The following is a 27548-nucleotide window of genomic DNA, read 5'->3' on the forward strand; positions in this document are numbered from 1 at the left end:
CCAGATCGATCTCCGTGACCAGACGATTGTGAAACTTCAGGGGTGTCTGAAAGCAGCTGAGGAGGAGCGGGTGCAAGGGAAGGATGAGGTGACATTTTGGGGACGGAGAGCCTCCTTGTCGCAGTCTTGAAAAAGTAGCCCACAAAGGGTGGAGCTCCCAAGGTGACCAGCAGCCAGGCCTGCCTCCCCCCCTCCCCAGTGTTCTCTGAGCAGGGGAACAGTCCCAAGGACAGCAGACTGCCCCCCCCCCCCCCGCAGAGGATCAATCACCAAAGGGCAGGTCACAGGAGGTGCTTGTGTGTCCTCAGCAGGTTGTTTGGAAACAAGCAGGCAAATCACAGGGCAACGCACAGTGAAGTTCTCTGGGCTCTCATCTGTTCCAGAAGCTGGATTGACTATAAGTCGGCAGCTCAGGATCTATCTTGACAAGCAGCAGTTGGGGCCGTAGTGCAAGGATGAGGGTCCGGGGGGCTTTGCCTCACATAGCGCAGAGGAAAAGAGCCAGGCCAGGGGAGGGAGAGAAGTGGCAGGATGAGATGGTCTGAATGTGTGGATTGCCCGGCAGCCTCCTGAGGATGCTCATCTGTCCCCTGGCACTGCCAGCTTGCAGGTAAAGAGGCCGAAGTGAACCACCTCAGGGGGCAGCTCCACCACCTGCAGGATGAGCTGAGGAGCCTGCGAGACTCTTGCACTGAGCAGGAGAAGGCAATAGTGGAGCAGACTCGGCTCATCTGCCAGCTCCAGCACGAGAAGGAGTCCTCCCTCAGCAAGGTCCGTGCCCTCTGGCGGGGGTGGGGAGTGGTTGCAAACTCAGTTTGGTCCCCATTTCCCTACCAGCTGATCTCAGTTTCCTGCCACCCCCTAAAGTTTGAGTCCCTTCCCTTCAACGGTCTTCAGCCTCCCTGCATCCTTGTGGGCTGCCTCTCCTCCAGGTGCACGCCCAGAACCCCTGACTGCAGGGGGAAGGAGCCAATTTGGGGCCAGATCCATTCCTTGCTGCGTGGGGAAGAGAGGAGACCAAGCTCCAAGGCACCCCTCCTCTTACTCACGTGACAACCCCCCCCCCCGGCTGTGCTGTTTGCAGAGCCAGAGCAAGGCCGCCGCCCTGGAGCAGCTGCGGGGTGAACAGCTCTCTGCCCAGCAGGACCACCAGGCCAACATGGACCAGCTGCAAGACAAGCTGCAGCGCCTGCAGCAGGAGCTGGATATCTGCAAGGGGCGCAACCAGGAGAACCTCAGCAAGCTGCAGTCCCGCGAGTGCCGGATCGAGAAGCAGACGCTGGACCTGGAGATGCTGCTTCAGCAGTGCCAGGTCCTCAAGGAGCAGGTGAGCCCAGCCAGCTGGCTGCACCCCACACCCCACTCCTACCCTCCCACCCAGAGCTGCCTACCTCCCTTTCCCCCCGCAGCTCCTTTACTACGAGGAAGTGACCCAGAAGCAGGAGCGGGAGCTGTCTTGCCAGAGCGAGCGAGAGCGGCACCTGCACGAGCAGCTGGGCCAGGTGGAGAGCAGCAGCACCCTCCTGGAGGGCAGCCTGGAGCTTTACAAGAAGAAGTTCCAGGCCTCGCTGAGCAGAGCCGGGGAGCTGGAGTGCCAGTTGCAGCGCCTGGAGGAGGAGGCCGCCTGCCAGGTAGGGGCCCCGGGGGTTCAGAGGGGAAGGCGGTGGCAATGGGGGCCTGGCTGCTCTTCTGGCCCTAAGCTGTGCTTGCCCTGTTGCCGCAGGCCAAGGAAAAGGACGAGGCCCTCTATAGGTTGCAAGCGGAGCAGCAGATCCTGCAGGAGGAGCTGAAGGGCAAATGCTGGCAGGCCAGCCGGGCGGAAGACACCGCTGAGCAGCTGATGCGGGAGCTGCGCGACACCCAGGTGGAGCTGGCCCAGAGCCGGCAGCTCGCCTGCCATTCTGAAGAGACCGTCCAGGCGCTGCAGGAGCAGTTGGCAGCCAACCGTGTCCAGGTGAGCCTGGCCTCGGCCCCCAACCCCCCCCAACCCCACAGGCAGCGGAAGAGGGAGCCACCTCTGACTGACTGCTGTGTGCTCTTCAGCTCCTAGACCAAGAGGCGGCGCTGGCCACGTTGCACAGGGACTTCGCTTCTTACAAAGCAACTCATAGCTGCTCCAACGGCAGCTATGAAAGCCAGATAGTCGCCGCAGAGACCCTCAGGCAGGTAGGCCCTGCTCTCGGGCCACAACACTTGTTGGGGGGTGCTGGGGGAGCCCTGGAGATGTAGGGCTCCAGGCTGAGTCGCGGTTCTCTTTGTTCTGAGCAGAAGCTGCTGAAAGAGGAAGAGGAGAGCTCTAAGCACCAGCGGCAGGCTGAGGAGTACCAGGGCCTGGTGCAGGATTTAAAACTGGAGCTGGTGAGGGTCACTGAGCAGAAGAGCAGCGCTCTGAACGGTAGGAATGAGTGGAAGTAGCAAGGACGTAGGCCAGATCTCACTCTTGGCCTGAGCAGACGTCAGGCTGGGCTCAGCTAGTGCTGACCAAGAGGCCACCTTTTTCCCCAGACTTGGCTCACCTGGAGCTGAACTTGCAAAGCCTGTATGAGGAGGCAGCAGCTGAGAGGGACAAGCAGCAGCAGCAGGTCCAGCAGCTGCAGATGGAGCTCAAGCAAAGCCGCAAGCTGGTTGCTCAAAGGGAGCAGGTGAGCACCTCTGCCTTCCTTTGCTGGGAGGCTTGCTGGGGTGTGTGGCTCCTTGTCTGTGGCTGACTCCCTCTCTGCACTCCCTCCCTCCCACAGGCCATCCAGAAGCGAGATGCAATCCTGCGGAAGTCCCAGGCGGAGATGGTGCACGCCTGCAGCACCCTGCAGGAGAAGGGGCAGGAAGTGGAGCAGCAGCGTGCCCGTGCCCATCACCTGGAGGCCGGCCTGCAGAAGGCCCAGCGGGAGCTGGAGCACAGCAGAGCGGAGTGTGCCACGTTGTGCGCCGAGGTGCAGGCCCTGCGGCGGAGCTTGCACGAGAGCCAGGAGCAGCACCAGAAAACTGGTGAGTGGGGCCAGGACATATGAGGCTGGAGGCCCCATAGCCAGAAATCCCTGTCCGTATCATTGAGAATACAGTTGGAGCAAAGCAGCAAAGGTGGGAGTGAGAAGCAAGCCAAGGACCGACCCCCTCTCCCACCTCCCCAGGGCCTTGTGGGATGCTTCAGCCAGCCCACCTGCTGCTTTCTTCTGCTGGACCCCTTTGGGGCTCCTGCCAGCATCTCAGACCCTCCCTCCACCCCACAGCCCAGGAGCTGGCGCAGCAGGAAGAGCAGGTGCTGCTGGCCCAGAGCAGCCTGCACAACGCCCAAGAGCAGCTGAGTGAGCGGCTAACAGAGCTCACACATCAGACACAGGCTGGCCGCCGGCTGGAGGCAGAGCTCCGGGTTCTCAACGAAAGGCTCTCCGTTGCTGAAGCAGAGCTGGAGCAGAAAAGGTAGCAGCTGCAGTGGCAAATGGCAGGGGGTGGGGGTCTCCTTAGGCCCTGACATGAGTCTCTATGGAGGGAAAGGATTGCAGAAGAGGAGGGGCGCCTTCCGTGGCTACTAGTTGTGAAGGATCAAAGAGCAGTGGGAAGGGAGCTGTTGTCCTCAGGTCCCGCTTGGGGCTTCTCTTGAGGCATCGTGATGGGCTGCCTGCTGTCAGCAAGAGGAGGCTGGTCTAGATGGAACCACTTTGACCCAGAGTTTTTATTCTTGCTGCTGATTCTGCCTCCCCCAGAGAGGTGGTGGAGCAACTGATGGGAGAGCTGAGCCAGTCAAAGCAGCAGCATCAGGCAGCCATACAAGAGTCCCAGCAGCACCAGAAGGAGGCATCTCGGCTGCAGCAGAAGCTACAGAGCAGCCGGGAAGGGTTGAAGAGCCTGCAGCTGAAGGTGGGGAAGGGGAAAGTGGGAGGGCTTGAAGGGCAACTGCCATCTCAGCCAAGCCAGTTGCTTCTGCTTGCGGGAGAGCTCAGCTGGTGGCAGCCTGAAGCCTTCTGGTATGTGCCGCCCACAGGTGCAAGGGAACCAGTCGGTGCTGGATGAGTTGCAGGCAGAGTTGGGCCAGCAGAAGCGCCAGGAGGAGGAGCTGCAGCGGCAGCTGCGAAGGGCCAAGGAGCAGGAGAGCCAGCTGGTACAGCAATGCAAGGAGCTGCAGCATCAGCTCCAGAGCAGCCAGTGCAGGGTGAGCCACTGGGCAGGGCTGCAGGGAGGAGGCGTGTGCCAAGTCTCCCAGGAGCTGACAGCCCCCTGGCCTTGCAGTTGCAGGAGGAAGAGTGGAAAGCCCAGAGCCTGCACACCTGCGCCACAGAGCGGGAGACAGAGAGCCGTGTTCTGCGTGAGCAGCTGAAGCAGCAGAAGACGGAGCTGGAGGTGCTCCGCAGAAAGTATGAACACGCCCAGTTGCAGCTGCAGCAGGAGACAGCAGAGGTGAGTGCTGCCATTGCCACCTTCCCCTGCCCTCGCCTGCCTTCCTGCAGGTTGACCAGGCTTGCCTCCCCCACCCCACTCCACAGGTGTTGCGCCAGGAGGCCACCCTCTCCCAGCTCCACACTGAGCTGCACACTGCCCAGGAGAAGGAGCGCCAGAGCAACCAGTCCCTGGCTGCAGCCAAGAATATTGCCCAGGACCTCCGGCTGCAGGCCACGTCCTGCCAGGCCAGCCAAAGGGAGGCGGTGGAGCAGGTAAGGCCAAGCCAAACCTGGGCACCTTTTGGAGGTCAGCCAGCCAGGAAGATGACCTCTACCCTCCCTTCTTGGCAGCTGGAGCAGAGAACCCGGGAGGTGTCCTGTCTGCAGGCGGAGCTGCAGCTTGCCCAGCACAGGGCAGACCATCTGGAGGAAGAACTGAGCGGCTCCCGAGAGCAGCTGCAGCAGCTGCTGGCCATGCAGAGGGAGAGGGAGCAGGAGGTGAGCACCCTGGCCCAGGGAGGGAGGGCTGGAGGGGCCTTCTTGCTCAGCCCAAGCTCACCCAGTGGGCAACTCCTCTGTCTTCACAGGCCTGTGCCTCCGAGGAGCGGCTGAGCGCCCTGGGCAGCCAAGTGCAGCACTGGCAGCAGGAGCACCGGGCGGCCGAGCGGGCTCTGGCCGAAAAGGACGAGGAGCTGGTGGTGATGAAGGTGGAGCTGGCCTCGCTGGAGGAGAAGTGTCACCAGGCGACAGAGGAGGTGACGAGGGGCTCCCTGCAGGGTGGAGGGATACACAGCCAAGTCCTCCTCAGGTGGCTGATGCTTTTCCTTTGGTCCTCTCTTGGGGCTGCTTTGGCAGAGAGAAGAGCTGCAGAACGAAGTCAACGTCCTCCGGCAGAAGTTTGTGGTTTCCAGCCGGGACGTAAGTAAAGCTTGGGCAGGAGACTCATCCCCCAGCCTCCCCAGGGGCACCATTCACCTCTGCTGCCCCTAGGAAGAAAGCAGATCCCTAGTCACTGGGGAAGAAGGCCCTAAGCGAAGCATCCAAAGAGAGTCCTCATGGCCTCTGGGTGGCACATTCACAAGCTGAGGTGACAACAAAGGTCACAACAGGCTGGCCTGGCTGCCTCAGGGAGTTGTGAAAGCAACAAGCCTGTCTAGCCTCAAAGCCAGAGCTGGTTGCACCCCATGCACTGAGGTTGCCCAGCAAATACTCTCTCCCTCCCCTCCCCACCCTTCGGCCCCTATAAGCTTTGGTTTGTTCTTCTCTCCAGAGTTAGAGCTCAGCTGATCTTGTTCTTTCTCTCCTTTCCTTCTCTTTGTTGCTCAGCTTCCTCCGGCTTTGTCTTGTCCCTCCCTTCACCTGCTGCTGCTCTCCTCCAGCCTTTCCTCAGGGCCGGTTGCCCTGCCAAGTTCTTGAGCATCTCTGATACTCTCCTTTGCATCCTCTTCCACTTGTCCACATCCTCTCTAAGGTCTGGTGCTGTCCTCAAGTGGAACTTGACCAAGGTTGAGGTTTTGCTGGTGGCACAGCGAGACCACCCACTGAGATTGAGGGGCAAGCAAATGAATTTGCAGAAGACCAAAGAAGGTTCCTTCACACAACGTAGAACTTGTTGATGGCACTCACTGCCACAGGGTGTGCTGACGGCTGCCAATTAGAATGGTTTAAATGGGGGAGTAGACAACCTCAAGACAAAGAGATGTGCCAATAGATGTTGGCCATGATAGCTTTGTGGAACCTCCTTGTCCAGAGGCAATCTACCTCTGAATACCAGGCACTGGGAAATGTTCTAGACCTGATCCTCTGCCTTTGGGTTTCCTGGCAGCACCTGGTTTGGACCCCCAAATACTGCACCAGATGGAGCTCTGAGCTTGCTGCAGCAGGGCTCTTGGTCTGTGGCTCACCAGAGACCTTGTGGTTGCCATTTGGGAGTCTTGTTTGCATCTGTCTCTGCTCTTCATTCTTTGGCCCTTTCAGAATAGTTTAGGGGCAAGAGAGGGGAGGGGCCGGTGGAGGTTGCTTTGCGCTTCTGGAACCATGCCAGGGTGGCCTTCCTAGACTGCCCTCTTCTTCCCTGGCAGGTGGAATCCCTGCAGACCTCCCTGGAGACAGCACGGGCCGACAGCTACCGCCTGCATCATGAGAGTGAGTTGGTGGTGGCCAACGTCAGCCAGTGGGTGAAGGAGCAGAAGTGAGTTTGTGCCACCTGGCTGTGGCAGCCTCCTCCTCCTGGGGTGGGTGGGAATGGGCTCTAGCAGTACTGCTTGCCACCTTTCCTTGCCCCTTGTTACTTCCTCCCAACTGGTGTCTCGTTGCAGGCAGGTGAACGAGAAGTTGGGCGACAAGATCCGGGACCAGATCAAGCAAATTGCTCAGCTGACGGGCGAGAGGGAGTAAGTGCAGCAGGCTGACATGGGTGGGGGGGGGGTCCCTCCTCCAGGCCTCCCACACTTCTGCTCTTCCTCAAGGGGTGGGCAGTAGGCTCACCTGCTGGTCCCAACTTCCCCTGCCTCCACCCCACATCTCCAAATATTGTGCAGGACAAGAGGTGTTTTTAAAATTCAGGCGCTCCTCCTTTCCTTGTCCTATTATCCTCATGTGTAAGTCCAAAGGCTGCTGCATGGCTGTTTGTTCGCCTTTGTTAAGGCAGCTTCTTTCCACAGCCACCTCCATGGGCTAATGGACAGACTCCAGCAAGAGAATAAACGCTTGAAAAGTGAAGTGGATGAGCGGCGTATTGAGTGTGAGCGCCTCAAGGTGAGTGGAAGGCTCGGTAGTGAAGGGCCAATAATCCCAGGGGTCCAGATAGCAGAGAGTGACACCCTGAGGCACTCTCAGTAGGCTGCCTCAGTTTCCCAGCAGGGAAGGTAATGAGTGAGTGGCAAGGTGTTCTGTTAGCCTGCAAGGCAGGCATTTATTATTTGAAGTAAAGTACTTCTGGAACCCTAAACCCACAAATGCAGAGTGGGCCAATATTGCCATAACAGGAGACGTGGCAGAAGATGGGACAACCCCAAGGATTCCCCAGACCACCCACATCATTTAATGAGAAGGCATTGAACAAGTGCTGTTGTGGAGGCTTTTGCAGTTCTGCAGCAAGAGCACAGAGAAGTAGGCTTCCAGCATCCAACCCACAATGAGTGCCTGGTAGTGACCACAGAGCCTGTGTGTTGGGCAAATCCACTCCTTGAAAACACAGATCAACAGGAACAGCGGATGGTTCACCAATAGAAATGATTACATAGTGATTCATGATAGCCAAAGTCATAAATCTTAGCTATTGAATTTATTTTGGAAAAATAGTGTGAATAAGAAAAGCTGCTTTCCATGTCTGGAGACTGAGCAGCTGAGAACCCAGATGGAGGTAAGTGACTTAGAGAAGAATTTTCATTCTGCCCCCAAACCACATAACAGCCCTCAGGGCATAAGGTCAGCAAAGCCTCCCTTTCTCCAATTACCTTCAAGACTACTATAAATTACAACTGAGAGGTTCTCTGTCTGCCAGTTGAAATTTACATCTGGTGTGTGAGCTACCTTCTTAAGAAGAGTTTATCATTTAACGATCAAGGGTGTTCGAATTGTTAGAAATCTTTTATTTTTATTTTTATTTTGGACAAAATTGTTGACTTCAAACTGAAAGTATTTTTTCTATGTCACTGTGGGAAAGAAATGTGGTTTGATAAGGAATGCTGTGAAGACCTTAAGGTCTTAGGTTTTTAAGATGCGTATTGAACTGTTAATAAGATTAAGAACACTCAGTATGGCAAATACATTGTTGGACACTCCATTGACTGTTGGCATCTTACAGCAATTATTGGATGAGCAGTTAAGAGAGATCAGAGCTGAGATTGATGAAATGGTGAATGAAAATGGACCAGAGAAGGATGAAATGGAAAATGGTATTAAAGAGGGCACAGAGACTTTGGAGAACAATATCAAAAAAAGATTTCCAGAACAGGAGAGTGAAATGCTAGAGTTGGAGGTAGCAGATAATGAAATGGAGAAGTCCTTCGCACCAGTGTCTAGAGGAATGAAACACCCAAATGGCACAAGTTATGATGTTGAAGGAATGGAATGAAGCCATGGACATCCTGAGCTGGCAGAGACAGAAAATCGGAAGTCCCTTTCACATCTCTCTTCCTTTTATATTCCTTCCTCTTTTTTCCTTTTGTTTTCCTTGTTGTCTTCTACTCTGGGACATTATTGAGATTATTCTTTCTCTTTTCATTTCGGTTCATTTTGTATTGTATTGTATTACAAAAAAAAAGCCTTAATGAAATATTAGGGGAAATAACACACACACACACAAAGTCTCCTCTTTCTAATTGCAGGCTTTCCACAGCAGTGATTTGGACCCAGGTGCTGTACTACCACAGCCTTGGCCTATGTTCCCAGCGGATGAGTAAGTGCTTCTGTTCTCCCCTACTCCTCTCCTTGGACAATGCCAGCACCAAGGAGCTTCCCTGCCTTCAGGGGACTTGCTGACTCACAACCTCCTTCAGTGACGTGAGTTAACTTCCAAGCCAGGGACTGCCTGGACCAATCTTTTGAGGCAAGGTAGGATGCCTCTGATGGCAGGAAGGCACTTTGCACAAGCTTGGCTTAAAAATATATTTTCTCGGCTCACACATGCAGGCTGGGGAATCATAGCACCCTACACAAAGCACCAGAAACCTCTGAAAAGCCTGCAAAAGCAGTGTGGTGAAGCCTCTGTAAGGAACTGCCTGGTATAGCAGGCTATGGAGTTCTGTTATACAGCAATCTTTTTCCAGCAGCCAGTGAGATGGGCCCTGGGCAAATACCTCCCCCCCCCCCGCCCCACAGCTTTCCTGCAAGGGTGGGGAGCTTGTAGCCCTCTGGCTATTGTGAAGTTCTGGCTCCCCTCACTCCGGCAATAGTGGCTGGGGCTGATGGAATCTATCATCATCCAGAGGGCCACATGCTTAAAGCCAGGGGCTGGTAGCAGACCAGGCCACAGTTCCCCAACTGACCTCTAATGGAGTTACATACCAATATTGGGAGGGAAAAGTATTTAAATAAACTCTTTATCCAACATTATGTCTAGAATTGACTTTAGTCCTTGGGTGTACAGAAGCCATTTCCACTCCCTTTCAATCATTTATGGTGGGTGCAAACATGCCCTTTCTTAAGAGGACCAATGCTGTGTACAGTAGTCTAAAATGAAGTAATAGCATTCAAATAGATGCCATCTTATTTTCAGTCTCCTGTAGAGATTCCCTGAGCAAACTGATTGTTAGTCAAGTCAAGCAGCATGGATGTAGAAAGCCATTCCTGCTGTACCTCCCCCACCCACCCCAAATCATCATCATTATTACCATTTGCAGCTCTCACTGCTTGAGCCGGAAACAAAGCAAAGTGCTGGCTACAAAGTGGAACCTGTCCTAGCCCCACCACGGCTGCTGGATACCTATACTTCGCCACACACGCTGGCCCCCCCCTGCCCAGCGGAGGACACACCTTGGTGCCTGCTGCGCCAGGCTCCAGTGAATATTTGGACAGGGACTGGCCGATCGACTAATCATGTGACTTCTTACGCAGAAGAAGAAAAAGAAAAAAAGAACTTGTGCAGATACTAAGCTAATAAATGGGGACGTGCTGAGCCACTTTCCCCAAAAAACCACACGTTGTGCTGTGAGCATGTATAAGGCAAAAGGGAAGCAGGTGGCAGAAAGCAGGATGTCTTACAGCCCATTCATGGGCCGAGGGAGGACAGGGCTCCCCACAGGTACACCCCAAACACACCTTGCTCCAGCCTCACCCCCAACCTTGCACCAAGGAAGAGGCCAAACAAAAGCAACTGCTCAAAATCAGGTCAGGAAGCAGCAACATTTATATAAACAATAAAATTATTTTTTCCATGTCCATCCAAGGTGGGCTCTGCCCAACTAAGCACAGCAGGGTCTTCTGTACAGAGCTGGGAGGGCAGGGGTTACAGACCAAAGCGAGCTGGTGTGTGGCGTGGGGTGGCAGGCTGGCCTTGCTCCTTGCGTCCCGGCGTGTAGATCTTGGTGGACCTACAGGGAGGGGAGGAAGAAGATGTCAGAATCACACTGCTGGGCCCAACCACGCACCCTCCTCTTTACCCACCCCTACTGAAAGAAGCATACCTGACGCTGCCCACTGGGTTGCGGCGCTCTTGCTCCTCTCGGCGGGCACGCAGCTGCTCTTCGGCCAGAGCCATCTCCTCCTCCATGGCTGAAGCTTCCTCTTTGGCCCTTCGGCGGCTCTCCTGGGGCAGAGCAAGCAGACTGAATGCAACTGAAGCAGGCAGGAGCTGACCTCACCCTTCCGACGTAGCACTCTTTTTTACTGGAATATGTTTCAAATTGACAAAGCAAGAGTGCACACTCAGGATACCCCAACACTTAAGGAACAGCTACGCTAGCCTGAGTTAGGAGAGCCCATGACATGCTTTCTTGGATTAGACTTAAGCTCAGTGCTCCTTGGCGGAAACTGGCCAGGCAGCCTTAGGGAAGCCACAATATGCCTTTTGCCCCTCCCTGCTATACAGGACAAGTTTAGCTATGGACACACAGAGGAACAGCCCCCTTGAAAGCTCTTCACCCCATCCACTACTTAAGGAAGGAGGGAGCCAAGCTCAGTCTGCTCCTCAGCATTACAGCAGCAGAAAAAAACACCGACCTTGAGAGCAGCTACAAAACAGGAGGACTGGTTCTGCAGCCACCAGCAGCTCCAGCTCAAATCCCTTACCTGGCGAGACTTGCCAGCATGTTTGATGCTGTAGAACATGGGTCCCAATTCAGCCAGCCATTCACCATCCACTGCAGTGACACACTGCATGTACTCCTGTAGGGGGATAGACAGGAGGGTTGGTCAGCCCATGGGGAAGCTGAGACACCCCCCCTCCAATGACTAGGAAAGAAAGACCACAGCAGAGCTAGCGCCATTACAGGCAGCCCCTCACACACACAAACTCACCTTAGTGGTCATTACAAGCTCATGGTAGACAATGTAATCAGGTGTGTAGCCCATGCCAAAGAGCGAGCTGGTTGGGTGCAGGTGGCAGGGCATTCCAGTGCGGACATTGACATACTCGCCAATCCCCTGAAGCAAAGAAGGAGCATGGTCAGCACAGTCCCAGCACAACCACCCACAGGCTCTGTCCTGGCACAATTGAGGCAGCTGAATCAGGCTAAGAGTGCTTAGGTAGTCCAGCATCCTGTTCTCATAGGGGCTGACTAGATTGGAAATAGGACCCAAGCACAACACCAACCCTTCCCACTCACAGTTCCAGCAACAATGAGTCTGTGGCAAACCACAGTGTGGGAGTGTTAGCCTTCATAACATATACCTTTATCCTCCCTAAAAGATATTTCACACCACCTGCTACCTGATTCGTGTTTGCTGGGGAGTGAGCCAAGGAGCATCTCCATCAAAAGCAGGCACTCTACCATGAAGATGCTGCCCCCCCCCCCCAGCATCTTATAAATGACAGAACCAGGTCGGGGTGGGGGGAATGAAGCAGAAGGAAAGGGGAAAGGGCTTTAAAAGGGTTAGGGGCACAATAATAAAAGGAGGCTTCCAAACCTCCTAATGGAAAAGTGTGAAAGGCTAGACTTCTTTGCTGGTCTGAATCAGACTGGTGGTTTCCTCCCACCGCTGCTCTAGACAATCAAGCAGCAGCCTTTCAACGGACAGAAACCCAGCTAGAAAAGGGAGAAACCACTGCTGAGTTAGAAGGGGCAATAAGTAGTGAGATAACTAAACAGGAATAAGGAAAGGGATAGCATGGCCATGGATGCCTTGTGGGCTGGAGCAGAAGATTGGCTCTTAGGAGTCCCTACATCAAATCCATAGCAGGAGTGACTGATTACAGGAAGAGGTACTGAAGCTGAACTCTGGTAGAACCAAGAGGGAAGATAAATGGGGGGGGGGGGGGTTGGCTTTGAAACAGTTTCCAGAGGGACTTTAAACAACTATATACACAAGGGCCATTGAAAGAAACTGATGTAGATAGATTTTTGCAAATAAATGGATTACAAAAAATCTCTCAAGAAAATAAATTAATGTTGAACTACAAAATAACTGAACAGGAGATAGAAGGTGCCATTCAAAATATGCAATTGGGTAAATCTCCAGGACCGGATGGACTGACTTCTAGATATTACAGATCCTTGAAAGAATGGCTAGTACAACCTTTGAAAGAGGTCTGTAATGAAATAATGGAGGGGAAAAGGGCACCAGAGTCGTGGAAAGAAGCTTATACAGTGGTGCCTCGCAAGACGAAATTAATTCGTTCCGCAAGTTTTTTCTTCTTGCGAGTTTTTCGTCTTGCGAAGCACGGTTTCCCATAGGAATGCATTGAAAATCAATTAATGCGTTCCTAGGGAAACCGCTTGCCAGGCTGGCGGTGCGGAGAAGGGCTTTTCTCCCCACCGCAAGCCTTCAGGACAGGTACGGGAACAGAGGGGAAGGCGCGCAGCGCTTTCCCTCTGTTCCCGGGGCTTGCGTGGGAGGAGGGTTTTTCCTCCCCACCGCCAACATTCAGAACAGCATTCTGAATGTTGGCGGTGGGAAGGAAAACCCTCCTCCCACCCCAAGTCTTCAGGAAAGCCATCCGAAGCTGGGCGGCGGGAGAAGGTGTCCCCGCCCCCCTGCCTGGCATCGGAGCTTCGTTCCGATGCCGGGCGGCGAGAGGAGGCGTTCCCCCCCCCCGCCCGGCATCGGAGCTTCGTTCCGATGCCGGGCGGCGGGAGGAGGCGTCCCCCCCCGCCCGGCATCGGAGCTTCGTTCCGAAGCCGGGCGGCGGGAGGAGGTCCGAGGACAGTGGGGAAGACGCGCTGCGCTTCCCCGCTGTCCCGGAGATTTCCCTATGGGCTGTCGTCTTGCGAAGCAAGCCCATAGGGAAATTCGTTTTGCGAAGCGCCTCCAAAACGGAAAACCCTTTCGTCTAGCGGGTTTTCCGTCTTGCGAGGCGTTCGTCTTGCGGGGTACCACTGTATTACACTTGTACCGAAAACAGAGACTGAAAAGACGCAGCTTAAGAACTACCGTCCCATATCATTACTTAATGTGGATTACAAAATTTTTGCAGACATTTTGGCTAAGAGACTGAAAAAAGTGTTGTTGGAAGAGATTCATAAAGACCAAGCGGGCTTTCTCCCGGGTAGACATTTGTCTGATAACATGAGGAACATAATTGACATTTTGGAGAAACTAGAAGTGAATATAAACACTAAAGCAGTTTTGATATTTGTGGACGCGGAGAAAGCCTTTGACAATATTTCTTGGAGTTTTATGAAGAAGAACCTATAGGGTATGGGGGTAGGCCAAGGTTTTGAAAACGGTATAAGTGCAATTTATTCAGAACAAAAAGCTAAACTAATTGTAAATAACGTGGTGACGGAAGAATTTAAGATTGAAAAAGGGACACGACAAGGTTGCCCAATCTCCCCATTGCTTTTTATTTCGGTCCTGGAGGTTTTGCTGAACATGATTAGAAGGGATCAGTTGGTTAAAGGTATACAGGTTGGAGCCAAACAGTACAAATTGAGAGCATTTGCAGATGACTTAGTATTGACGTTACAGGAGCCAGAATCTAGTACCAAAAGGGTTTTAGAATTGATTCAAGAATTTGGTCAAGTTGCAGGATTTAAATTGAATAAGGTAAAAACTAAGGTTTTAGAGAAAAATCTAACACCAATAGAGAGAGAGAGGTTTCAGAATGAGACAGGTTTAACAGTGGTTAAGAAAGTTAAATATTTGGGGATTAACTTGACAGCAAAAAATGGGAACTTATTTAAAGATAACTATGAAAGATGTTGGGCTGAAGTGAAAAAAGATTTAGAAATCTGGTCAAATTTGAAGCTTTCACTGCTGGGTCGTATTGCTGCCGTAAAAATGAATGTATTGCCTAGAATGTTGTTTTTGTTCCAAACATTGCAAATTGTGGACAAAATGGACTGTTTCAAGAGGTGGCAGAGAGATATTTCTAGATTTGTCTGGCAGGGCAAGAAGCCCAGAATAAAATTTAAAATACTAACAGATGCAAAGGATAGAGGTGGATTTGCCCTGCCAGACTGCTTCTTGAAAACACTGACATTTTGGATTTAGAAGGTTTTAACAATGTATTTGGGTGGCATGCATATCTGTGGTATGACAAGGTCAAAGCACATAAAGCATTTAAAAACCATATTGTCAGGAAAGCACTGTTTAATGTTTGGATAAGATACAAGGATTTATTGGAAAACAAAACTCCAAGGTGGCTGTCACCAATGGAAGCGAAAGCCTTGAAAAAGCTCAATATGGAGGTCAAATGGCCAAAATATTGGGAAATTTTGGAACAAGATGGAGACAGATTGAAATTGCAGAGTTTTGAAAAACTAAAAAACAAATTCGAGACTGGCTTCATTATTATCAGATAATGGAGGCATACAATTTGGATAAGAAAATTGGCTTTCAGGTGGAAAAATCAAAATTAGAAACAGAACTGTTAGAACCCAAAACTAAGAATTTGTCAAGAATGTATAACTTGCTGCTGAAATGGAACACTCAGGATGAAACGGTGAAATCTGCTATGATTAAATGGGCACAAGATGTTGGACATAACATCATGTTCGCTGACTGGGAACAGTTATGGACCACAGGTATGAAGTTTACGGCATGTAATGCCCTAAGAGAGAATATTATGAACATGATATACAGGTGGTACATAACCCCAGTTAAGCTTGCAAAAATCTACCATTTGCCTGATAATAAATGTTGGAAATGTAAAGAAACTGAAGGTACATTTTTTCACCTTTGGTGGACGTGCCCAAAGATTAAGGCTTTCTGGGAGATGATATATAATGAATTAAAAAAGGTATTTAAATATACCTTCTTGAAGAAACCAGAGGCCTTTCTCCTGGGCATAGTCGGCCAACCGGTGTTAAAAAAGGATAGAACTTTCTTTATGTATGCTACAACAGCAGCAAGAATACTCATCGCAAAGTATTGGAAGACACAAGAGCTACCCACACTGGAGGAATGGCAGATGAAAATGATGGACTACATGGAATTGGCGGAAATGACTGGCAGAATCCGTGACCAGGGAGAAGAGTCGGTGGAAGAAGATTGGAAGAAATTCAAAGATTATTTACAGAAATATTGCAAATGAATGTTAGAGTGATGTTGGATTGAAATTAAGTGGCTTCTAGCTGTACAAGCTTTAAAGTTATAAATATATCAAGATCAAGGATCAGGATTAAAAAGGTTAAAAGAATGGAAAAATTGGTTTTTAATAGGTAAAAATTTAATGTTATATTATATTAAGGACTGGGATTAAAAAGGAGGGAAAGGAATTGCTGGACTAACAAACTGAATTGGAATACAAAAGAGGGAGGTATGAGGAGGTCCGGGAAACAAGTAAATGTAAAAGTAGTGATGAAAAGAGGGAATTGTTTTTAACTGTTTTTTCTTTTTTCTTTTTGTATATTGCATTGTGTATTTTTCTTTTTATTCTTGAATTTTTCTTTTTTGTTGATGTGATTCTTTCTTTGTGAAACTTTAATAAATATCATTAAAAAAAAAAATAAGTAGTGAGATAACTAAACAGGAATAAGGAAAGGGATAGCATGGCCATGGATGCCTTGTGGGCTGGAGCAGAAGATTGGCTCTTAGGAGTCCCTACATCAAATCCATAGCAGGAGTGACTGATTACAGGAAGAGGTACTGAAGCTGAACTCAGGTAGAACCAAGAGGGAAGATAAATGGTGGGGGGGGGGGGGGTTGGCTTTGAAGCACAGATTAAAAAACTCCTCTGAGTAGCGCCATCATTTGCAACAGGGAGCATGATGTTCCTTATACCCACTCACTTGTCTACCTACCCACTCTCTTACAAAACCCAACCCAAAACACACCCTGGTGCAAGTTCTTGCTCACCTTCAGTTTGGCAGCCTGGTGAAAGTAGGCAGCACAGATGCACTTGCGAACAATATCCCAGTCAGTGCCACAGGATGCCAGGCTCATGCGTTGCTGCACCATAATGTCCTTCAGCTGCGCTCGCACCTCTCGCACCTGGAAGAGCAGCAAGAGCCGTCAAGCCTGGAGCCCACAGCCCCCTTCAGGTCCTTGCCCAACCCACTTTCCCCCTCTCCCAGCAGGCACCTTGCGCATGGCCTTGGCATGGATAAAGTGCTCGTTGCACCAAAGTGTAGAGTAGCTGTTGTTCTTCCATTGCAGGTAAACGTTCAGGTAAGTCAAGTGATCACTCTCAGGAACAGCAAACTTCTCCCGCACCTGGTCACTCTCTTCCTCCCGGCCCTGCAGGAAAGGCAACAGGAAGGTGAAGAGAGGAGGAGGGAAGGAGGTGGCAATGTAGCCTGGCGGTTGCCAAGGTCCCAGGAACTGCCCTGCCCCTTCCCCGCTTTGAGATCAGGCTCACCTTGGGCCGGTAGAAAATGGCTGGAACAGAGAGCATGGAGACAATCAGCAGGATCTCTGAGCTGCAGCCCATGTCACAGGAAACGATCAGCATCTTGGAGAGAGCCGGATCAAGGGGGAACTCGACCATCAGACGCCCCGTGGATGTCAACCCACCTAAAGGGAAGGCAGCACTAATGAGACAGGTCTCCCAGCTGAGTGATATAAATAGAAAGGAATGTAAGCTCTTTTTATATGCAATAACAGCAGCAAGAATATTACTGGCCCAAAAATGGAAGCAAGAAGAATTACCAACGATTGAAGAATGGAGGATGAAGTTAATGGACTATGCAGAACTAGATAAACTAACAGGAAGGAGTCGAAACCAGCAGGACCAGAAATTCACGGAAGACTGGAGTAAATTTATGGACTATTTGAAAAGTATTTGTGAAGATCAGACGATGTTTGTAGGTTTGCAGTAAGTTTTGTGAGGAGGAGTATTGGAAGTATTGCAAAAATGGAGAAGGGGAAGGATGATTTGTTAAGAGATGTAAAGGCAATATAAAGTTAAGAAATGCATAAGTGGTTAAAACGGTGGATCATCAGAGGTGCTGATGGAAGTCTAAAAAGATTGTATAAGTGATAAGTTTTGTGGTACATTTTATAATTTATATGTTAAAATCAATAAAAATTATTTTTTTTAAAAAAAGAGACAGGCCTCCCAGCTATGCCACACCACATCACCTCACCAGGTTGCACCCTCTACCTGTGTTGTCTAGTGCCCCAAGGATCCACAACTGGTACATGGAGTTTAGCATATTGTCTTCAGGAGGGGGGTCCATGAAGTGGAACTGCAGCAGGTCCTGCACACCCAAGGACTTGAGGAGCAACACTACATTGGCCAAGTTGGTGCGCTGAATCTCTGGGACTGTGGTTGTCAGTAGTTCATTCTTGTATGCACTCTGGGTGTACAGCCTGTTCAGGAGAGAAAACAGCTGCTCAGATGGGGACAGCCCTGGGAGACCTGCCACCCCAGCAAAGTTAACTTCCGTAGTCAAAGACACACCCCTGAAGCTCCCACCCAACGTTGGCAGGAGGGATTGCTCAAACACACAGTTCCTACCTGAAACACTGGCCTGGGCCCGTCCTTCCAGCTCGGCCCGAGCGCTGGTTTGCGTTGGCCTGGCTGATTGGGTAGATCTGCAATGCATCCATGCCAATTCGTGGGTTGAAGACCTGGGGCAAAGGAGGGAAGATGAGCCACGGTTTCAGCCTAAACCTGCAGGCTCCAGGGCTCTGCACAACCCAACCCGCTTCACCTTCAGCTTGCAGTAGCCAGAGTCAATCACAAACATGATCCCGTCCACCGTCAGCGAGGTCTCTGCAATGTTGGTGGCCACAATGCACTTCCGAACGCCATCTGGTGCCTGCCAGAAACACAGGTGTCAATTGCAAAAGGTAACTTCCATCTCCTCCCAGGCCAAGGGAAGCTCTTTGAGCTAAACGCTTTGAACTCTCTAGCTCTCCACTTTAGCAAGCCTCTCAGGTCAGCACCAGCCAAGGGTCAAAGTCTCCTGCCTGGTCTTATCCACTGGTGCGTAATACTGGGTGCTGATGCCCCACTGTCTGCAAGACTCTTCCAAGTCTGGTTTCATTCAGGTAGTTCACCTGTTCTTTTCACTCCCTTGGTGCATGTTCAATACTCTGTTCTACAGCCTTTGACCTGCTCTTCCATGACTCCAGTCTGCAGCTGCCCAGGTTCCGGGCCTAATTCCAGTTCTAACTGCTCCTGGCTGTTAACTGATAGCACTCTACTTTCCATGATGTTTTGGAACCAGTTGCCTCAAGACACCGATGTTGCTTCGGGGAAACTGGCAACTGCATTGCAACTCCACTACCTCTCTCCTTGTGTTTGGGCTGACCCGATACAAACTTTCAGGGCTCACACCTAACATAGCAGAACAAAGTCCTGAAACTTCCTTGATGGGATACAACAGCACACATCCAAAATAAGATAGCCTTCCTCTGTTATGCGTTAGAACACACATGGCAAGAAGCCCCCGCACAAAGAACAGCAGCAGTTCCCAACCAAGCCTTCTAACTCATGTAATGCAGAAAACAAAAGATCAAGCAACAAGCTTAGGGGCAGGTGCAATTCTACTCCCCACAGAAACACACACCAGCCCCTGCTCTTCAAGCACAGAAGGGAAATCTCTCTCTCTCTCTCTCTCTCTCTCTCTGACACACACACACACACACACACACACACACACCCCAGTTCAATACCTTCTGGAAAATCTTGGCCTGCAGATCAGATGGCAGCTGGGAGTAGATAGGCAAGACAGCCAGGGCAGGTGCATTCTCCAGTTCCTCCAGGTGCTCCACAATCTGTTCCGATGTGACCTGTGATAAGGAAGGTGAGAGTGAATTGCATGCAGGAGAGGGCAGGGCTGGCAACTCAGGGGTTCTTTCACTCAACAGTATGCACCTCAATGTCCTCCTGGCCTGGCATGAAGATTAGAATATCCCCTGGGGCACTTGAGAGGTGGACTTGCAAGGCCTGTTTCACGGCTGCTTCCACATAATCTTCTTGCGGGGTCTGAAAGAGAGAGGTAAGAGACTTAACACACCCTCCCGGCCATGGTCCACAACCCTCCCAGAAAGTAAAAAGCAGACAAATCCCTGCTCCCCTGATCTCTACATACCTTACTAAAGAGGACATCCACAGGAAAGGTGCGACCTGGAATGTGGAAAATGGGCACATTCCCAAAGAAAGCAGCAAACTTCTCTGCATCCATGGTGGCTGAAGTAACAATCAGCTTCAGGTCTGAGCGCCGGGCCACAACCTGTAGGAGGAAAAGAGGGCAGGTGTCACAAAAGGAAAGATGGAAAGACTCACCTACCCTCAGAGCAAGGGAGAAGCACCACACGACATATCTTTCCAAACATTGGATGCAGAAGTAGCCCATTTCATCCCCCTCTCAGATGGAGAGAAACAAAGAGAAATATTCCTTCTTGTAACAAAGGGACTGTACTTGGCTGCATGGTGCTCTGTTTCAAAACTCTGCTTCCTTGTTACGAAAGGCAAGAAGTTGCCTGAGTGACATAGGGGCAATGGGCACAAACGACAGCTTTGTCTCAGTTCCATCAGCAAGTGAGAGCAGCAAACCTCTTACTGTATTGCAATTCAGCAGCTTTACATCACAGGCTCCCTCTCTCTGCTCCACAATGGTCACTCTCAGGTCATGTATAAATTGTGTCTTGGGAGGCTAAAACAATTTCCCACCAACTCTTGAACATTGCTTTTATGACGTAAAATTTGTGTCCCTTTATTCAGAGTGCCAACTCTGTCCCCATGTCTACTCTGACACTACTAGGGCAAGGCCTGAAAACATCACCCACATCAGGCATTCATTCACCTGCTCACTTCAGATGTGATCTATGTCTCATAAGCCACCTACTGTCAGCAGCTAGGAGCATCAAAACTAAACACTGGAGGGACATGTCAGGAGTGAACATGAACCACTGATACCAAACTGTATGGGAAACAGCTGTACTAGAAAAGCTAATCAACAAACTGAAATTAGCACAGGGACATACAAAATTGGATGCTTTCATCCTGGTGTGGCTCCCCTTTATTACATACACAGACCAATAAGACAACAACCCCACCCCACCCCCTGACAGCCCAGAAAGTGATATGGCTAATTTGACCCAACAACGCCCAGCCCCTCACACATGAACAAAATTCACTGCAACCAACCTAAAGCAACCAGCCATGCTCTGGGCTCCTCAATCTCCTGCACCATCAATGAAAATAAATAAATGAATAGATAAAGAACCTACCCATGTGATGCCGACACAAAACTCGACATGTACACTTTGCAAAAGAAGGAAATAACACTACCCCCTTCTCTCCCTCACCTCTTCCCCACCCCAAACTCACAGTGCGTACGATAGCAGTATCTCTCACAAAATGTAACTGAACTGTAAAAAAAAGTCTATGAACTGAAAACAGAGGTGCTATATGTACCTCTGTTATCCATGAAAATCTTTCAATAAAAAACAATTTTAAAAAATGTGATCCATGTTCATCACCTGGCAGAGAGACCCTTCTGAATTCTACATAGGACAAACAGGCCAGTCTCAACACAAATGACAAAAAGATCCAGTACTATAACTCCTGGGCTGAACCAAGACAAAGCATTTTTAACCCATTTTATGTATTAATTGGATTATAAATGTGAATTAGTTACTTGCAACTGCCTTTACTCTTCTGTATTTCACTTCATTTTCACACTGCTTACAACACCCCTCCCTTGCAAACCATGTGTTTCTACTATAACTGTAGATCAGAATTTTTAAATTATTATTTTTATTTAACAAAACTTATACAGTCGAACCCTGGATCCCGAACGCCTTGCAATTCGAACATTTTGGCTCCCAAAAGCTGCAAACCTGGAAGTGAGTGTTCCAGTTTGCAAACGTTCTTTGGAACCCGAACGTCTGACGTGACTTCCGTGGCTTCCAATGGCTGCAACCAATTGGAAGCTGCGCCTTGGTTTCCAAACATTCCAAACATTCTGGAAGTCGAACGGAGTTCTGGAACGGATTCCGTTCAACTTCCGAGGTACCACTGTATAGTGCTTGGTTGCAACAGAACCTCCAAGAGGCTTACAAGAAATAAAAATAATTAAGAACAAGCAGTTAAAACATTTAAATGGCAACTAACATCAGCAGCAAAGCAAAAAGAGAGTAACACATGACAAAATATACGTGTCTGGATAAGCTTGCCTAAACAAAAATGTTTTAAGCAGGTCCCAAAAAGAGTACAGCAAAGGTGCCTGCTGGATGCCAATAGGCACAGAGTTCCAAATTGTAGGTGCTGCCACACTAAAATATTTGATTCTTTAGACGTGTGGAATGAGTATTGTGTGGCAGCTGTAACAGTGCCCATTCCATACATCAAAGCAGTCAAGTGAGGTAAGGTCATCTCACAAGGATAACACTTCATTCATCTGATGTGAAATGAGTCCATGACAGCTTATTGTGCCTTAATAAAGGTGCTAAAGGTGCCCCAAGACTCTCTTGGCTTTTTTTCTGCACAAGACTCAAACAAGGGCTCCCCTTCTGGGACACTGCACTGTATAAGCAACTGAAGTCTAAGTGAATCCACCCACAGTCCCACCAAGCAAGTACTGACCTCACGCAGGAGGCCGAAGAGCACATCTGTGTTGAGAGAGCGTTCATGCGCTTCATCCATAATAATAGCACTATAATGGTCAAGGTCGGCTTCGCGCAAAGACTCACGCAGCAGGATCCCATCCGTCATGTACTTGATCACAGTGTTCTCTGAAGTGCAATCCTCAAAGCGGATGGCATAACCCACCTGAGAGATATCGGGGGCAGGGAGAGAAATATGTGAGAAGAACTTAACAAAAGACAACAAGCAGAGCACATCACGCCACGGGTACAGTGATGAGGGACCATCTTACCTGCAGCTGAGCCAAACCAGAACCTGCCCACCCTCACCCCCCAGCACTGCCAATACAGGTGCTTCCTACTGGCCCCCTCCCCCCTCTGCCCTTCTGTGCTCACCTCCTCACCAAGGCTCACGCTCATCTCCTCACTGACACGCTTGGCCACTGACATCGCTGCCACCCTGCGGGGCTGCGTGCAGCCAATCAAGCCATAGTCCGTATAGCTGTCCTCGTGCAGATACTGTGTCAATTGTGTGGTTTTCCCACTGCCTGTCTCCCCCACCACAATCACAATGCTGTTGTCCCTGCAAGAAGAAGAGACAGGTTCTGTCACCAGCTCCCCAAAGTTAGGCCCCTCGCCTGGACCCTGAGGTCTCTGCCCACCCAATAAAGCAGAGAGAAGTCGCTGCTGAGGCTGAGGGCAAGGGGCTGGGGAAAGGTCTCACCTAATGACTGTCAGCAGTTCCTGCTGCACAGCAAAGATGGGCAGATACTGCCTCTGCTCCACAATTGACTTCTTCTTGGCAAACTCACTGCTCGCTTCACTCTTCTCCTTCATGTGATCAGCAAATTTCTGTTCTGTCCTGAAAGGAGAGTGGTTTTGTGGTCATCGCCTCACAAGGCCCATCCTCCCTTAGAAGCCCTACTTGCTGCTGTCATCCTGCAGCAGGTGAGGCCCCTACCTGTAATCCACAGTGCCATCCTCTGCCAATTTTTGGTTGGGACCCTCTTCCTCTTCCTCCTTCTTGATGCCCATGATGTTCCCCAGTTTGGTGCCTGCCAACTCCCAATGCTTGTGCTGGGCCTGAAATGACAGTAACCACACACACACACACACACACACAGAGAGAGAGAGAGAGAGAGAGAGAGATCCATGAAAACTAGTCAGACTTTGGCATGCTACAAGCAGTGTGGGTTGTCCTATAGTTCACTCATCCCTGCTCTGAATGGTAGCCACACCTGCCCGTTAAACGCAGCCTCTCTGCTGCCTCCTCTCAACACTAAATTGCAACTTGCCACTAAACTGCAACTTACTGACACCTGCAAAACCAGCACAATTCTGGACTTGACTATTGTTGTTTTGTGAGGAAGGGTAGAATAGAAACGTTTTCAATCATAAAATAAAGTCTCAAGCAGCTGAAGCTACATTCCTGCTTGTAAAGACAGTTTGCCCCCAGCAGGCAAGTTTCCTTACTCAATGGAGATTAAGCCCACAAGAGGGGGGGGGGAGAGAGAGGGAGAGAGAGGGAGAGAGAGAGAGAGAGAGAGAGAGAGAGAGAGAGAGAGAGAGAAACCCAACAGAAACTCGGACTGTACCTTTTTGCGCTCCTTCTGTTCGCGATGCTTGCGCACCAACTGGCTGCCTTTGCGGGCGATGATCGCCAGGTCGGAAGTAGCATCCTTGACGGGGATGACGGGCTCAGGCTAGAAGGAAGCAAGAAAAGTGATCCACAAAGGAACAGCCCTGCCCCAACTTCAACTCCCCCCTCCCCATTTGCTGCCACCATTTGTTTAGAGTCTGGCCTACCTGCTTCGTGAAGACAATGCGCCCATCCAGGAAGGGAGGCACCAGGTTGTGAACCAGAAGATGAACCTTCGCAGCGTTATCCTCCTCAAAGTCCTCGTCCACCTCCAGTCGGTGCACCACGCCGCTTGTCAGCATGCGGTTGGTCTCCCAGCGCTCATTATCCTACCAAGCAGAAAACAAGGCCAGGCACTCAGCAGCCTCTTAGTTTTAAGGGAGCCCTTGCAGTGACAATGGTCATGTGTTTGCCACCACTGGGCGCCACCCTCTCCAGCACTCCCCTACCTCATTTATCTGCCTACGCTGAGCTGAGATGCGCTTCTGCTTTTGCTTCTGCAGGTGCTGTTCCCGCTTCCTCACGTATTCCTCTGATGAAGAAGCCAAGGGATTGTGGAACTCGTCGTAGCCCTCATCCATCATGTACCAGTCCCTGTCAGCTTGCTGGGGGGGGGGGGGGGACACAAGTAGAAAGTTTCAGCAATGCGAGCCAGAGACACACTCTCACCAATCTTGTTCATTATGACACACCTCACTGGAGCTGAGCTGGCACTTTGGAAAAGGCAGCCTTCAATGGCCACCAAACACAGCCATTACCCACACAGGGCCTGAGCCCAAGAACACCCACATGTGACAACCACCAAGCCCATCTCCTTCACTTCCAGCTCTCCCCAAAGAGAGAGCCAAACAACTCTGGGCACCCTCACTTTCCAAGGTATGAGATGAAGATAAATAACCCTAGTGAGGATCATTTGTTTGGGATCATTTGTTAGAGTGCTGCACACTCACCCGCTGGTCATCTTCCCACTGCTGTCGCTCCTCCTCAGTTTCAAATGCAATGCCATCCTCACCATCTTCACGCCTTCCTAAGAATGGAACGTATCATGAAGCCCTGATTCTGGCCCCGGACTGCTGAGTCCTCCTCCCCCACTTTCCCAGTCCCTAACCTCTGCCTCTGGAGAGCCAAGGTGTTGCACCAGAGTGTCTTTGATGGTCAGCCCAGTCATTGTATTTGTATGAAGGCGTTGGCAATGGGGTGTCCTCTGGGTACTTGCTCCTGACAGACCTGTGAGAGCAGCCGAGAGAAACACAGTCAAGGCAATAGCCCAGAGGGCAAGGACCGCTTGCTCCAGCCAGGCTTCTTCAATCAGCCTCATCCCCACACCCCCAAGTCTGATTTGCACCTCCATACCGGTCACGATCACGCCGTTCGCTATCCCGGGAGGCAGATCCCCGGTGACTTCTCTCTGAGTCCCGGTAGGAGGGCGTGGGGGAGGGAGACTCCCACTGGGAGCGGCGTGAACTGTTGTAGCCACTGTCCTCTTCCTCCCAGCTAGAGCGGGAAGGTGTAGCTGCATCTAGGCACAAGAAGGAAACCACCAGTTGGTTTGGACTGCTCCCCCTTCTGCCACCCCAGCACCCTTTGCTCCCAGGGTCCCAGCACAACTGCATGAAGATGTGCCACAGCCATGCATAGCCCAGCAGTTGCTCACTCAACCCCCTACACAGAGGAAGAAGAAAGCAACAGTCTACAGATGCTCCCCATCATCCAGGTGGAGTGGGCAGATAGAGAGAGGGCACCTTTGGGTCGGTGTCGAGGACTCTCTGGTTCGTTCTTCCGACTACTGCTGCTCCTCTCTGAGGAGGCCTCTTTCTCTGAGCGGCTGCTGCTGCTGCGTCGACTTCGGTCCCGCTCATCTGTGGAGGCAACCTATGATCAACCATGGCCCACCCAGTGAAAAGACCAGTGGCAGTCCTGGGGGGCGGAGCTACTAATGAGCAGGAATTACCTCGGTCCCGTTTGCGATCATGTTCCCGCTCCCGGCCGTGGTCCCTCTTGCGCTCTTTTTCCTCCTTGGAGGAGGCATAAACCCCATGCTCACGACGTTCCCTTTCCCGCTGCCGGCTGCGCTCCCAAAACTCCTCACTGACTCCTCCAGTGTGAGATGGTGTCTCCACACGAGCTGAGCGATAATGCCTGGAAAGTGGAAGAAGAGGAGGGCTGAGCTGTGGGGTAATCACCCACTGGGGAAGTTTTCACCCCAACAAATTCAGCTCTTGCTTTCTTCCCTAAGAAGTAGCTACCGTTGCAGAAAGAGCAGCTTCCCAAGCCCTCCCCTCACCTGTCCTTGCGGCTGCTGCGCCCAGCTGGGTCGCCGTCCTCTTCCTCGCCAGCAGCGCCCTCGTCCTTGCCCTCAGCCCAGTCCTTATAGGAGGAGACCCGGGACCTCTTTCGGTCCTCTGCCCCGTTGTCCTTCTCCTCCCGCTCGCGGCGCTTCTGGGCGGCCAGGAGGTCCAGACCCAGCAGGGAGGTGCGGGGCGCCGGGATCTTGAAGACGTGCTGCTCCTCGGCGGCGCTTTTCTTCTTGATCAGGAGGCCGCCGACCTGCGTCTCCGGCTCTAGGCCCTCCAGCCGGTGCAGCGACGCCTCTTCCGCCGGGGAGTCCCCCATTGCAGGGCTCTCTGCGGGGAGCAAGGAGGCACTCGAGTGAGCGGGAGGGGGACTGGGCGGCAAGGGGGGTGGCGCCTAACGGCGGCGGGGGAAATCGGGCTGCTGGAGGGGCTGCTCGGCCGTTCAGAGTCCCGCGGGACGCGCTGCCACTGGACGACACACCGCGCTGAAAGCGGCAGCGGAAGCAGCAGCAGCAGCGCCGCCCAACCCGCTGGCCCGGCCTCGCTTCGCCTTCGGGACAGAGACGGGGGCAGAGTCCTGCCCGCCTCAGCCTCACCCTCCGCCGCCGCGCGGCCGCCGCTTCAAGGCCTGACCCTCCGCTTGCCGGGCGCCGCCATTGCCCGCCCCACAATGCCCCGCGACGGCAGCTGCGACGGCCTCTCCCCGCGCCATAGAGTCGTTATAGAATGTGCAGCAGCGCGGCTCCTAGACCGACCGAGTCCTTGTGCGGAGGCGGGATTTCCGGATCGCAGCCGCCTGGAGGAGGGAACGTAAAAGCCGCCCACAGGAAACTGCGTAAGGAGATCCCGGACTTCCGCACAGCTGGAACGGAAGGCGGCAGAACTAGCAGTTTCCCCTCAGAAGAGGAGGGGCGTGCCGCTCCCTCAGACAGCTGCGAAAGCAGTTCGAGATCATGGGCGGGAACGGGGCTAATGCAGGGATGGGGCGCTGTGCGGGGACATTCACGGTCCTCCAGGTGCTGTTAGAGACCGCAGCTCCCAGCAGCCAGCGTGGCCAGAGACGAGGATGGGAATTGTAGTCCATCCATCCTCTGCTGGGCCGGAAGTTCCCCAGCCATAGGTCATGGCAAAGTAGAGTCGGAAGGGGCCGCGGGGGTCATCTAGTCCAAGTGGTGGTGGGTAGAGACCCTCTTGTGAGTCACGGCCTGATCCGAGGTGGGTCGCAACAGCAGCGCCACCGCTGTGCAAATGTGTGGTAAACGATTACAAGATTGGTCCCCAAATGCATGTTTGGTTAAAGGCGGGTCCGGAGACTGAAAAGGTCTAGACTTGCAGCCGACAGAGGGGCAAACGCGAGTCCCGCGCTCTCTATCCAAAGCGGCTCGGATTGCAGCCGGATGGGTTTTCAGGAGCCCGAAGGTCCCGCGCACCAGAAGGGCTGCTCTTACCCTTTCTTATGTCTAGGGTGACATAACCCGTTGCCCCGGCTACAGACGAGCCTCTTGGACCGGGGGCGGGGCTTCTCCGGGTCCGCCTCCTCCCGCCCTTCCTACGTCAGAGCCAAATCAGCCCCTCTTCCGGCGGCTGGAGAGTCTGGTGGGGTGACCTATGCTGTTCGCGCCCTTGCGAGTCACTCCTTGGGCGAGAGGTTCGTCTGAC

General features: G+C 51.8%; 2 protein-coding genes across 7 annotated transcripts in view; one reads left to right on the forward strand and one right to left on the reverse strand.

The window, feature by feature from the left end:
* PMFBP1 (polyamine modulated factor 1 binding protein 1) overlaps positions 1–10014 on the forward strand; it is an 84217-nt gene extending 74203 nt beyond the window's left edge. For 4 of the 5 annotated variants that reach the window (XM_081018501.1, XM_081018500.1, XM_081018502.1 and 1 more), the window contains 22 exons: positions 5–88; positions 604–771; positions 1085–1327; positions 1410–1631; positions 1724–1954; positions 2044–2166; positions 2269–2395; positions 2506–2642; positions 2739–2985; positions 3228–3417; positions 3702–3855; positions 3980–4147; positions 4225–4392; positions 4479–4646; positions 4725–4871; positions 4961–5128; positions 5229–5291; positions 6455–6564; positions 6692–6766; positions 7037–7130; positions 8705–8775; positions 9719–10014. In XM_081018501.1, the coding sequence (XP_080874627.1) occupies positions 5–88; positions 604–771; positions 1085–1327; positions 1410–1631; positions 1724–1954; positions 2044–2166; positions 2269–2395; positions 2506–2642; positions 2739–2985; positions 3228–3417; positions 3702–3855; positions 3980–4147; positions 4225–4392; positions 4479–4646; positions 4725–4871; positions 4961–5128; positions 5229–5291; positions 6455–6564; positions 6692–6766; positions 7037–7130; positions 8705–8775; positions 9719–9779 (3219 nt within the window). In that variant the 3' untranslated portion in view covers positions 9780–10014. The remainder of the gene's footprint in view (positions 1–4; positions 89–603; positions 772–1084; positions 1328–1409; positions 1632–1723; positions 1955–2043; positions 2167–2268; positions 2396–2505; positions 2643–2738; positions 2986–3227; positions 3418–3701; positions 3856–3979; positions 4148–4224; positions 4393–4478; positions 4647–4724; positions 4872–4960; positions 5129–5228; positions 5292–6454; positions 6565–6691; positions 6767–7036; positions 7131–8704; positions 8776–9718) is intronic. The other variant, XM_081018503.1, reaches the window with a different exon arrangement.
* A 192-nt stretch (positions 10015–10206) lies between these two features.
* On the reverse strand, positions 10207–26601 carry DHX38 (DEAH-box helicase 38). 2 transcript variants are annotated; one of them, XM_081018505.1, is made up of 27 exons: positions 26486–26601; positions 25880–26219; positions 25547–25734; positions 25338–25454; positions 24949–25114; positions 24704–24822; positions 24546–24622; positions 24045–24200; positions 23763–23924; positions 23552–23659; positions 22918–23039; positions 22681–22818; positions 22353–22539; positions 21958–22143; positions 19460–19600; positions 19243–19353; positions 19041–19157; positions 18074–18181; positions 17878–17990; positions 17521–17729; positions 16777–16931; positions 16500–16655; positions 16275–16409; positions 11334–11459; positions 11106–11201; positions 10502–10623; positions 10207–10408 (listed from the first exon to the last, which is right to left on the reverse strand). In XM_081018505.1, the coding sequence occupies exons 2-27, from the start codon at positions 26206–26208 to the stop codon at positions 10324–10326; spliced, it is 3729 nt and encodes a 1242-aa protein (XP_080874631.1). In that variant the 5' UTR covers positions 26209–26219; positions 26486–26601; the 3' UTR covers positions 10207–10323. The 2 variants fall into 2 exon arrangements, with proteins under 2 accessions (XP_080874631.1, XP_080874632.1); XM_081018506.1 differs by lacking the exon at positions 10207–10408 and having other exon boundaries at positions 10567–10703; positions 25880–26549.
* Between the last annotated feature and the right edge of the window lie 947 nt (positions 26602–27548).

This window comes from Podarcis pityusensis (genome assembly GCF_964106645.2).
Source record: "Podarcis pityusensis genome assembly, chromosome: 8".
NCBI lineage: Eukaryota > Metazoa > Chordata > Lepidosauria > Squamata > Lacertidae > Podarcis > Podarcis pityusensis.